Source organism: Taudactylus pleione, unplaced genomic scaffold (genome assembly GCF_031769625.1).
Source record: "Taudactylus pleione unplaced genomic scaffold, aTauple2 ptg000138l, whole genome shotgun sequence".
In the NCBI taxonomy this organism is placed as follows: domain Eukaryota; kingdom Metazoa; phylum Chordata; class Amphibia; order Anura; family Myobatrachidae; genus Taudactylus; species Taudactylus pleione.
In genome coordinates this window covers 12,711,264-12,724,258 of record NW_028284540.1, presented here as the reverse complement: position 1 = coordinate 12,724,258, position 12,995 = coordinate 12,711,264, and the positions used below count along the sequence as shown (strand labels likewise).

Below are 12,995 nucleotides of genomic sequence, written 5' to 3'. Positions count from 1 at the left end.
TGTGGAGTCCCTGGACATCGGCACAATTGGCGGTCGCACAAGTGTCTACCCACCTTCACACATCCACCCTCACTGTAACACATTTTCCCTCACCCCTCACTGTAACACATTTCCCCTCATTCTTCACTGTAAGACATCCCTCCTCGCTGTACCACATGCCCCCTCACCCCTCAATGTAACACATTCCTCCCTCACTGTAACACATCCCCCTCAGCCTTCACTGTAACACATTTCCCCTCACCTGTTACTGTAACACATTCCCCCTCATTTCTCACTGTAACAAATTCCCCCTCATTCATCACTGTGAGACATCCCCCCTCACTGCACCACATCCTGCCTCATCCCTCACTGTAACACATTAATATTTAGCTTTCACTGTAACACATCAGCCCTCACTGTAGCAAATTTACCCTCACTCCTCACAGTATCACATTCACTCTTGCCCCACTCCCGGGGCACGCAGCCAACTGGCACCTGTCACCTCACAGAGCCAGCCTAGAGCCTGACAGCTGGTGATGTCACTCAGAGAGGGTGTGAACATGGGGATCAGTAATGGAGAGCAGAGCGTGCTAGTTGCCAAGGTCAATTTCCTTTGCTACCTGCCTGCCTTGCCAGCAGTGCTGATTAGTTGTCCGCGATCTGAGATCGTGGCCAATCAGCAGTGACACCGGACAAGTAAGAGAAGTTCTGAAAAAAATCTGAACTTTGTAATTTTATCGATGCGGAGGTGTCTCAGCCCTCGAGCCGGCCCTTACTCTCCTTTATGCTCTGTAACCAAAACATAATGCAGAAAGCACCTATATCATATTTCAGGGTCATTGACATGGGCCATAGCACCGTTTCGGTGTCACTAAACTTTTCATCATGAATCAGAGTTTAAAATAATTTTGAATATGTTCATAGCTTCTAATTTTTTTTATTTATTAAGATTATTTAATTCTAGAAATCGTCATGTTGTGTACAGATTAAAGATCTTAAATAAAAATGGAACCATGAATTGTAAATCAATTCTTAGCCATAATCTGGATCCTGGCTATAAAAGGTAAAGTTGAGCGTAAGACTATTTTCTATGCATCAGGATACTGTAAGACAAGATACTATGATGAGGTTACAGGCCATGCAGCCTCAGTCCAGCTGCTTTTTAATTGATATACACATTTGTCTTCATAACCTATACTTTTAACACCATAAATGCAAAACTCCTGGTGTGACTTAGACGCTGTGCCACAGGTAAGGATTCTTGTTGCTGGCGTACTTTTTCCTAAATTTTGCAACTTAATGAACCGGGGTATGTACCCGAAGACAGGCGTGATGTACAGCAGCGCGAATGCGACGCTTAGTGCATCCGCCCATAGTATTCTAAATACTTAAGATTAGTTTTTTTGTAGGAGATGTATCAAATCTTGGAGAGAGATAAAGTATCAACCAATCAGCTCCTAACTGTCATTTTTCAAACACAGCCTGTAATGGCAGTTAGATGCTGGTTGTTTGGTACTTTATATCTCTCCATTTTATTTTTCTCCAAGGTTTGATACATCTACCCTATTATAACAAAAGAAATTGGTATAAAGCTGCAAATTAAGCATAATAATGTGTGGGATGAAGCTTTTTTCCCAAATTGCGAGCTTTTTCCTGAATTTTGCATTTTAATTTGCTTATTGTGTACTCACAATTAGTATATTTGTCGCAAAAGGAATTGGTATAAAGTTGCAGAATAAGTTGAATATTTTAAGAAAACACATAGCGTGGCTAAATCACAAAGTTGGTGGTGCTCCCTACGGGCACAATTTGAGGATTGGTCTATGTAGACAAATCTGTAATAGAAAGCTTTGATTAAAAGGGAATGTTACTCTTTTTTTTTTAGTTTATATTCCTCAATTTACTAAGATGACATGCAAATTATTGTGATAAAATAAGCATATATTGTTTCTAGCCTATTTACTTATGAGTTGACAAGTGTCAAAATAGTAGGGAATATAGATTTTAATCCCCTCTGGGGCAGGAATTATGTAAATGATTAAGGACACTTTTTAGTAAACAATTAAAAAAAAGGTTTTATCCAGCAATTTAGTCAATATTTATTACTAGCTGATGTACCTGGTTTCAACCAGGTAGACCTTAGATATTTACTGTTACCATTTCTATCTCACCACTCCAATAACACATGAATCCTTCACCTCTATAGTAATGCCTCACTGCTATAATAAGACATTACATTCCCTCACCTCTGTAGTAACACATTATCCTCGCTCACCTCTGTAGTAACACCTGTCCCTCCCTCACCCATGTTGTAACACATTCGACATTTCCCTCCCTCACCTGTGTACAAATACAATCCCTCCATCACACCTGTAGTAACACATTCCCCTCACTCACACCTGTAGTAACTTATTCCCCTCCCTCACCTCTGAAGTTACACATTCCCCGCTCTCGCCTCTGTAGTAACACATTGCCCCTGCTCACCCCTGTAGTAACACATTCCCCTATCCTTACATCTGTAGTAACACATTAACCCTGCTCACCCCTGTAGTAACACATTCACCTCCCTCGCCCGTATCGTAACACATTCCCTTCCTTCACCCTGTAATAACACATTTAACATTCCCCTCCCTCACCTGTGTACTAACACATTTCCTTCCCTCACTATTCATATAGTGGAGCCACCCCAACTGCCAGTGATATTTGGCAGCACTTGGGCTGACAGTTGGTGTTTGAATATGATCTGTGCAACAGCCACGATGAGACAGTCAGTCAGGACATTGCACAGGGGGAGGAGACATTTTAGCCCTTTTCACCCCCTTAGGAATCAAATTTAGAAAAATCCCTTCTTAGTGGATACCTACGTCATGGAAGAAATATATTCCCCGATTTTCATGTTTCTAGATCCAGGGGTTTGTTTTGGGCGTTGATGAGTCAGTGAGTCAGTCGGGACATTTGATGAGAAATTACTGAATTTTCCACCTTTTTGTTTCTTTGTGTACAATCCTGCAGCCCCCCTAGATTTCAATGGCGGCTGCACACAGATGATATTCAAAATATACAGTATGACATGTTTTGCTTTAAATAGTATTGCACAGAAACGACGACTATTGCAAGCCTCTGCTTAGTAAATTTACCCTTTAATTTCAGTAATAAAACAATACATTTTAGCAACAAAACACTATATGCCCCCAGGATACCACTGAAAACCCTGCACTAATCCCAAAACATCACTAAGGTGCCCACACACATACTGATGTCCTCACGATACAATTTTATGGCCAATTTCCTCATGAACTTTCACGGGAGCTCTCTTGCTGTCGTGATCACGATTTGGAGTTAAAAATGTCCACTCTGACTAAAGATCTATCTTGCAGCCAATGCATTGTATCCCAGATTGGCTAATCTGCCCTACAGCGCGGCAGATCAGAAGATGCGATGTACGACGAGCGGGGACGCGCATCGGCATCGTGCTCGTGAGTATAAACTCACGATTTGTACTTTTTTTACCCGATTCGTCGTCCCGATTCGTCGAAATCGGCCAAATCGTTTAAAATGTCGCTATGTTTGTGGGCACCTTTAGACCCTGACAATGCCCACACACCCAATATTCTCTGCAGAACCCTTTTTAGCCCAAAACACCCGTCAGGCCTTCCACTTCCCTAAAACCCACCTCAGCCTCCTAATGCACTTATTCAGTAAGGGCTGTGACCATGGGTGAGACTCAATGGGGTGTGAAGCAGTGCTGGGACTAATGTGACATAAAGATTAGCAAAGGATTAGCAAGTTATTATAATGCAGGAAGAAGCTACAGGTTAAGGCTCGCAGGGGCACATGAAGCCCTCAGGCCACCTGTTGCCCATCACTTCTTAAATAGCAATCATTTTATGCATACTTTATCCATACCATACCACATAATAGCCAATTTGGCTTCTATGTGGTATGCCAATCATCCCTGGAAATGTTCTGATGTACAGTATCAGGAGGTAATACTTCCAGCGCACCAAAAGTCCTCTGAGATTCTTTTTCCTGACCTGAAATTAAAGACAAATGCGTCACTGACTTTATTTTCCTGGATGTTTAAACCTTTTTTTTTTTTCCCCGACACTACAAGAAAAAAAATCACATAATCAGGAGCTGATTTGAATGGTCTGTGACATTAATTTGAATTGCATTCCTGACAATTAAAGCTGTATACACATGTAAAGACAATCTATCAAACCAACCAACTAGTTGATTGGTTGGAATGAAAATCTGGTAAGGTATGAAAGCAAATGACAATCAGCAATTTGCTCCCAAACGCCGGAAAATGGACAAAAACTGTTGCTTAGATCAAACATTTAACAAACTTGTCTGACGACCATTTTCATCTGTTTTCTGGCATTTAGGAGCAAATTGCTGATCATCATTTACTTCCCTACGTTACCAGATTTTCATTCCAAACAATCAACTAGTTGGTTGGTTTGACAGAAAATCTTTGCGTGTGTATGCAGCTTAACCATGCTTTCTTTGAAAATATCTTGTCAGAATTCAGCCCTGTGGTAACTTGTTGTGGGATCTAGTGCCCATTGCTCTTCAAACATCACAGATATTCCAGCAATGGATAGCAATCGGAAGGACTTTTGGATGTTCTTTGCCACCATCGTTACTTGCTTTGTATGTAATCATTGCTTGTTTCCATTCTATGGTTTAACTTTAACCTTTGTATACTAGTGCACATGCGTGATGGACAGATTTAAATTTTTCTTCTGCAGAAACAGTTTTTTCTTTGTGGTATACGCAGCAGGAGTGATGTCTGCAGCCAAAGGGAAAAAACATGGAATAGTGGCAGCTATCACATTACTGGAAACTAGTGGCAAAACTATCGCCATGAGAAACATTGATGGTTACCAGCCATTGGTTTGTAATGGCCCTCCTTAATTACTTATTCGGGATGTGGTTTACAGCACATTGGTATGAAGCGTCAAGGAACTCTCATTGCAGGAGTGTGTTATCTGCTTTTAGGAGCATGTTTTATTTGAGATGGTCCAAATAGTGACTCACTTTTAGACCTTTACTTTAATTACTTACCTGTCTGCTACATGTCTGTACACGATGCAGAGGCAATAATTTAGTACTGATAAGAATCTAGTTGTGTCATCTATTTCAAACTGCCCCTCATAATTTGCAGAGTGATGCCAATTGTTCCTAGTGAACCAGAGCATTTCCAGAATGGCTGCCTCTCTCTTATGTTGGTGACTGGTGCACTTTGAAGGCAGAAAATACCCTTTTCTTTAAACATGTTGGGCTAATTTTAGACATATTCTAATTATACATATTCTCAGCAGAAAGTCTGATATTTGTTCGAATTTCATAAGTAAGAGCTGTCATATTGATTGCTCAGCTGTAATAAAGCCTTAGACTACAGAGCGGTAGTAGCAAAATTATGATCTTAATTTTAACTTATTTTCAACATTAATATAATATCCCTTTAAAAACACACATGTAATGGGCAAAATAAGTCTCATTTTCTTTTGCTGAAGATTGGTCAAAATAAAGGTGGCCATGTTGATGTAATTAGTCTGTGTTAAATGCATTCGCTGCATAAACGCCTGAGGGAGTGAGGGGTGTAGGTGCCTACATAATCCAAATCAAACAAGAACTTCAACCTGTTAATCGTAAGTGCAAAGCCCCCTCCTCCCTTAACCTGGTAACCTCACCTATGGCAGGATTGAAAAAACCTGGAAATAGTACATATGGATCCTTTACAACCTATTTTCTGTATTATGTCAATATGGAAAGGAGCAGTATCTTCCAAATAACCCTACCTAATCCTTGCAGCAAATCTGCAATAGTCCCGGGAACCTAGCATTTCTGAAGGTACTGTGCTATACATCAATTAAGTGATGCCCTAAGCTTATATTCAAACTTAACTCATTAACATTGTATTGGATTCTGCAATGGACCCTACAATCGCAACTTGCAAGTAAGTAATTTAATTTGCCCAGTAATGGTAATTATATCATTAAGTTAGATGGGAGAATTCAGCACTTAAAATTTAAGCCAAAACTAATTGCCTATACTATTGGAATGTTGTTTTTCACCACAAACACACACCCATCCACAACTGTTTTTCAAGTCACAACTTAATTCAATGAAGAGCTGCAAACCTTTTTAAAATATATACATTTATTGACATTATTTTATAAATAACATCTTCATACACCAAACAGATGAGCAGGTACCATATATTGTTGCAACTTTACAATCAAATCTACCCCCAAAATGAAGTGTGCAGTTGTGTGTATGCCCTATCCTGCTGACACATGCAGGCCGTCTACAGGATCTTACACTCACTAAACATCTTGATACAGAGACTCCATTATAACAATGTATACATTGCATCTGCTATCAGTACTTGAGGGCAAAAAGTGGGTGTTTGAATATTAATAACACCCCAAGATGATTTGTCACTGTAGAACTGTCTGGTCATGCAGAAATAAAACTAAATTAGGCAGTGTCCTATTTCTTTGTATCTTTTTTTTCCCTTTCTCCTTTTTAGTTTTAATCAGAGGGGTGAGTTACCACCACAGGTGTACACACCAGAGAGACGACAGTGAACCAATTAACTTGAAATATAGCCAGTTCCCAAATAGCTGACACGTAGGCGGGTCTGTGGGAGATGTCGTCAGCCATTAATAGAGACAATTCTCCTGGGTAGATCCTGAATGTTCCTATACTGTACAGTAAGAGGGTGTTGCATATTGTTACATGGACAGTGAAGAACCCACCAGTCATTACTTTAGAGAACCTCAATTTGTTATTATACAACAAATACATTTTATGAATGATTTTGTGACATGAGAGGAGAACAAAGTAATTTTTCACCCTATCTGGGTTCTCAGGCCTGCACCCATTCCTTCCGTTTCTAGCTAACACTGTGAGTCAAACAAGCTGGCGCTATTAGATGAGTGAGGTCAGGTCACAGATAACGTCACCTGTATAATACTGTAAGGCTGTTTATATTATTGGATGCAACTTTCTTTATTCTCTAGCAGTTGTGGGAATGAGGTTTGGAACCCATCATTTTTTGAGTTGGGTGAAGCTGGTAAATAAGGCAACAGTCATTGCTAGCTGTTTCTGATTAATAAACCCATTCATGCCCGCTGGAATACTGAGGTTCTCAATTTTTAAACAGCCAGCAAAGAAAACGCAATTGGCTACTCTATATAGCCTGATTATCCTGGGTGACATATTTGTAACGACCCAATAGGTGTTCCCAAGACAAAATGCTGTTGCTATAAATTCCAAAATATCTTCTTAATTTACTCTTTAAAGGATGTATTTCATAACATGACACAAATATGGTCACCAGATCAGTCATTTTATACAGTTAGTGCAGTTACATGGTGCATGTTTACGTAGTGTCAACTGCGGTAGAACTGTGTTACAGCCTAAAGGTGCCTACACACTAGACGATGTGCTCACGATGCGATATCGTGAACGATTTCCCTTGAACTCTCCCCGGCACTCCAACGATCTATCGTGCGTCCTTAACAATTTCCATTGCTTTGTGTACGAGATTGGCAGATCTTGCCTGCAGTAGGTGGGTACGTGCATCGTTATCGTGAGTGAGCACTCATGTTTTGCACATATTTTGCACGATTTGTCTTTCCGATTCATCAAAATTGGGCAAAATATCGTCTAGCGTTTTGGCACCTTTCGTCATTAGAATAGTTCTGTGCATTGTATACAGGTCATAAGGCAATGGGTTTCTTCATTGTATACTGGTCAACTAATTATGGTGTATACTTGCCATGTTATGAGATTCTGCATTGTGTAATGGTCATCAGGTGGAGCTATAAATTGTTTAGTGGTTGACACATACGGGTTTGTACTATATAATGATCATCACACTGCTTATCTACATTGTACCATGGTCATCAATTGAATGTGAATGCTGAATATGATTAAAGGCCGTGATATATTTCATTTTATGACTCTGACAATGCAATTTTTTTTAATTGTCACTGTCTGTCTAAAGACCAGGCCTACAACCTCTCTAACAACATGCCTATTATAGTGTAATCCTACTGCTTTCTTTTTATGGAGGTCAATATCTCTTCTACTTGAATGCAGTTTACATAAAAATGAATTAATTGAAGTTCTGCCATGGGCCTTGTGTGTGTAATGTGATTCCATTTTAATATGGCATGGATGCACATCAACCAATTAGATATAGCCTATCTGACACAGGCTTGTAAAAAATGATAGCTGATTGGTTGGTTGTTGTGGGTTATGGCACATAGTTCTTAAATGAAGTACACTAGAGGAGAGATAAGTGGACACCAGCTCTATTGCTTATTCACTGTGTATCCAGCTCTACCAGAATGTATCTGACAACTATACAGACACCAGGGGCCCATCCTAGTGATCAGCTGCCAATGGCAATGCTGAGATCAGGTTAGTTATTAGGGCCGGAAGCCAGATCTCCTGCAGAAAATTCCTGCCTGAGTCTAATTTCCTCACTTCTATTTTCTTTTTCTCTTATTCTTTCAATTTGAGGCAGAAAATCTTTTTTTAATTACATGACTCTGGGTCAACCCTGAAGAATATTATTATTATTATTCCTATAAGTACTTCCTGTTCCAGGAGAAGAGAAACAGTCAGCAACTTTCACTGAGATTATTCGCAGCACATGGTCTCTCTGAGTCTCTGGATTAGTGGGGGATGGAAAAGGGTTAATGCACAATGTTATGTTAGTAGAGTTTTTTTTGTGCTTTCTAAATGTAAAGTTTTAGGTTTGAAAGTTGTGTTAAACTCCCCAAAATAATTAAAAACCCTTAATTTAACTCAATCTGTCTTCTACCTTCCAACATGACCTGTTTCACTGCTGGTTATATAAGGGCAGGCAGTAATGGAAGCTACATTTTTTAACTTTTGCTAATGGAAAAATTATTAAGGCTGATGCGTGGGTTCCTGCATCTACAAGTGGAAACCCCTGCCATTCATTGATTTTATGACGATCGCTGCCATCGCTATCATCTGTATTAGCACTGCCCCATACTAGGTTCAAAAGATCAGTCAGAAAGAGACTTCCCTTCCCCGTATGCACAGAGGGCCTGATTCAGAGCCGCTCGTAAGCGGCCGCTCGTTCGCTCTGAGCGATGTTCGCACAACTGTGGATGCGTATGGGTCGTAATGCGCATGTGCAAACCAGTCATTGCGGTCGGAAATCGTGCGTTCGCAAAACAGCGAGGGGCTGCTAATTTGATTGACAGAATGTACCGTTTGTGGGTGGTAACAGTGGAAGGTGCTTGAAAACGGGGGAGCGGAGATCCGAACGCAGGCGTGCCTAACAGTAAAAAGGGCATTTAATGGGAATGCATAATTAGTAAAGGAGCGTCATCGACCACATCACTTGGTTGTCTTTTAGCCTGAACTGCTCGCAGTGATAGCGGTAGGAAAAACCTACCACAAGCACTGTGAGCAGTTCAGATGCCTTTCGATGTACCCAATTAATCAAATAAATACCGGAGATGACGTGTGATGCGAACGGCAAAGGGGCGTCTTTACAAAATAGCGAGCGCATTTTTCGTTCGCTCATAGAGGCGTCAACAAACCGCAATGAGCGAGCGCACAATTTAAATAGCCAGCCCCTTTTTTTGAACGACCGTCTATAGCGTCCGGGTCTGAATCAGGCCCAGAGAGCCTGATTCAGAGTTGGACGCTAATGGGATCGCAGCTGTGATTTCGTACGCAACTCAGCAGCGAAAATATACTAATGTTAGCAAAGATCACCGGAGCATAAAGACGTCCACTGCTGCCGCCTTACCTGTGTGCGACGACGCATGCCTGCGTAAATATCGGTAACATCAGCGGCCATCTTCCCCGTGCGACAGGTCTGCCCTGCTGCACCCTTGGGAGCTCTTCTGACACGCAGTGCAGCTTATGCGCATGCACGATGGCAAACAATCGATCTGCGTGAAAATTGCATTTGCGGCCATCTCAGAATCAGGCCCAGAGAATTGACACACACTCATGACACTCCCACAACACAGGGTGATCCCTTGAGCTGTCATCGATGCCTCCTTGAAATGTCCAAATTCAAGGATAGACTGATCTGAACAAATTCCATACAACTCAAAATAGGACGGACAAATATGTTTAAGTTTGCATCTGCGCATGCGCTATAAATGCATAAATGTGCTGTTTGCTTCTGTGCACAGAGATCCGTCCGATTCATTTTCTGTTCATCCCACTGTGTGTAGTTGTCAGGATTGTGTAGAAATCTGCTATTTATCTTCCTAATAAATCTACCAATGTACAGCTAAAATGATGAGAAGGGAGTGGGCTGGTGGGCTGTCACACAGTGTAAATGATATAAGTATTTGAAGACTAAACCCGAATAAATTTGACTGTTAACTATAATCTTTCCAACCTAGCAATTCTATGTCTAAGGACAAATCTTTTATTGTACCACCTTTGCTGGGAGTACCACCCCTGTATCTTCCACTTCTTTTATTAAAATAGTTCTAATGCATAGGCTCCAGATACAGAAGCAGCTGTGTCCCTCTGCTGCACATATTTCCATCCTCCGGTGACATAGTGCAGAGGAGAGTGTGGGAAGAATGCGGGACAGGTGGCTGGATTGTAACCAGGCGTAAAATCCCCACATTGTTCTACAGTAACCGTACTGTGAGGGGGCTTAAAGTGGCATTGAACACTGAGGAATGTGATATTCTACATATAACAGGCCAAGTAACCCCTTCAGTTCTAGTATCACTGTGACATGGGATATTATTATGTATAGGGAAGTCTACTCCGAGTTCTAGTGCTACTGAACAACATATACCATGATACTCCGCTAAACTCTCTCTACATGGGCAAGTTTAGTTATTATATTTTAAACTATTTAACTGTGTTATCTTAGTTCACATAATAAATACTGTATTTACCTTAACTGTGCCTTGTAAGCTCTTTAGCAAAGCCTTTCTCCTTAAGAGCTGACCCTCTGCATATGTTAGATCGCTGTAGTGTTGATGACAGCAGATTTGAGTTTTGGTTCAGATGATGTTGTGGGATCACTCCCAGGTTTCAGCTTGAAATGTTCAGCGTTTCACATGTGGACTTTTGAAGATTGATTCTGGCTCTTTATTTGCTTCCCCATTGGTGTGATATCCAAGGCTGTCCACTCAATGACTTGTTTCTGAGGGGCTATAACAAACTACACAGGTATTGTGCTGAAGTTGGATAGAGGATACTGCCTGAATAATAATTCAATTTGTGTGTTTGTGTGTGCATTATCATACTGAGCGAGTTGTAATACAGGGAAATGTGTAGGTTGATTTATGGATATCCACATGTCTCACAGGTGTTGTGATGTGGGGCTCAGCTGGGCCCTGTCACTCTGTCTTTAGACCCAATTTATAACCTGCCATCTGCCCAGGTTCCCACAAACCAGCTCAGACTCATCATATTTCTGGTCTCTGTGTGTGGAAATGTACAGAACGGCCTCTTGAACATGATAGTTGGAGATAGGTAGATGATGAACTATCATGAGTGTAACACTTCCGATTAGTATAATTGGTGTCACCATGGGCACCAGACCGTCTCTCAATGTAACTTGCTGTTTATTACAGACCTTTTCACAAGCTTGTAAGGTAAATATAAATGTATTTGTTTCTTACCGCTTATATTACACCAGCAAATTCCATTGTGATTTTCAATTGGGGACAAAAAAGTGTTAAAGCAAGTCTGGGTAATAAGTATAATAACAGACAAAAATATATGTTTTTACCCAAGATCTAAAGCTTAATGTTTTGTGGTAATGACTCTTCTTCTCACCCTATGTACTGTCCACTGTAGCTTCTTTCACTCCTCTTTCCACATTCCACATTATCAGGTTGGCTACCCTTCTCTGTTCTCTCCCTCTGGATATAGGTACCACACTGATGTTGAAGTTTCTCTTTGCTCTCATTAATGCTATTGAGGCCTCTGTCACCTGACACTACCCACATCTTAGATCAACATAGCAGTTTTGGGCTTGGTGTAAATGCCATTGCTTGTTTCCCCATCTAAACTCTTCCTCTACCAAACAAGGTCAGGGCTATCTTCAAGACTTGGACTTGGACTCAACTCAGACTCCTTGGGTCTCAGTTTAGAATGGCGAGACACTAATCAAGCTCAGTCCTCAGCTGCAACATAATAATCCCCTCTCTACACTCCAGCTCCCAACTGGATTGTTTAGACTCTGTTTTCATCCTCTGATCTGACCACTGACCCACAATGCCCTCTGCAGTACTCCTAATTAATCCTCTATTGGGCGATACATGTGTTTTAGATTTGTGTACAGTTGTTTTGCATTTTGCTTTGTTTTAATCATAGGAAAAATAAAAGTGGAAAAACAAAGTAACTAATGAGAAACTGCTTCTGTGTTCAGGCCATAAATTGTCCACGTTGTGACACCCAAACACTGAAAAAGTGCATAGCAAAAACAGTGAACATGTAAGTGTAACGCTCAGAGAATCACAGAATAATAATTGTGACATTTTAGCAGAAGGGCAGTTATTCGTCATTTTTTTGTTGTAGTCCATAACTATGCTTAGTATGAGTTGATGACTCCGTCAGGTTCTGAGCCCACAGCTATTATATATAAGGGACTAACAACATGGTAAACAACAATCACAGTGTCAGTCAGACCTCACTGGTAACAATGTGCATTTTCAATTTTCTTGTCCTCCGTGCAGGTTCACTTCACAGTGTGTCAGTGTAGGAGTCATGTTTGGTGAAATGTGTCATTAACTTTTTATTTTCTCTTCCCAGGTCCAGCTCATCTGTTCCCCACATTCCATGCCCCCTTTCCTATTGACATACGGCACCAGGAAGGGAGATATCACTACGAGAGTCATGGAATCCACGCCATTCATGGGTAGGTTTAGGGTTGTCTATGACAAATACACAGTAATATCTCGTCTGTGTCTATTAGGGTAAATTTACTAAGGGTCGATTTTGGTTACATTTAAAATCGACCAAAA

The 12,995-nt window shown here is 40.8% G+C and overlaps 1 protein-coding gene across 1 annotated transcript in view; it reads left to right on the top strand.

Annotated features, from left to right (window-relative positions):
* Nucleotides 1-12,995, top strand: part of GLI2 (GLI family zinc finger 2) — a 240,405-nt gene that overhangs the window by 153,614 nt on the left and 73,796 nt on the right. Inside the window, exon 3 of the mRNA XM_088473666.1 lies at nt 12,784-12,889. Coding sequence (XP_088329792.1) covers nt 12,784-12,889 — 106 coding nt within the window. The remainder of the gene's footprint in view (nt 1-12,783; nt 12,890-12,995) is intronic.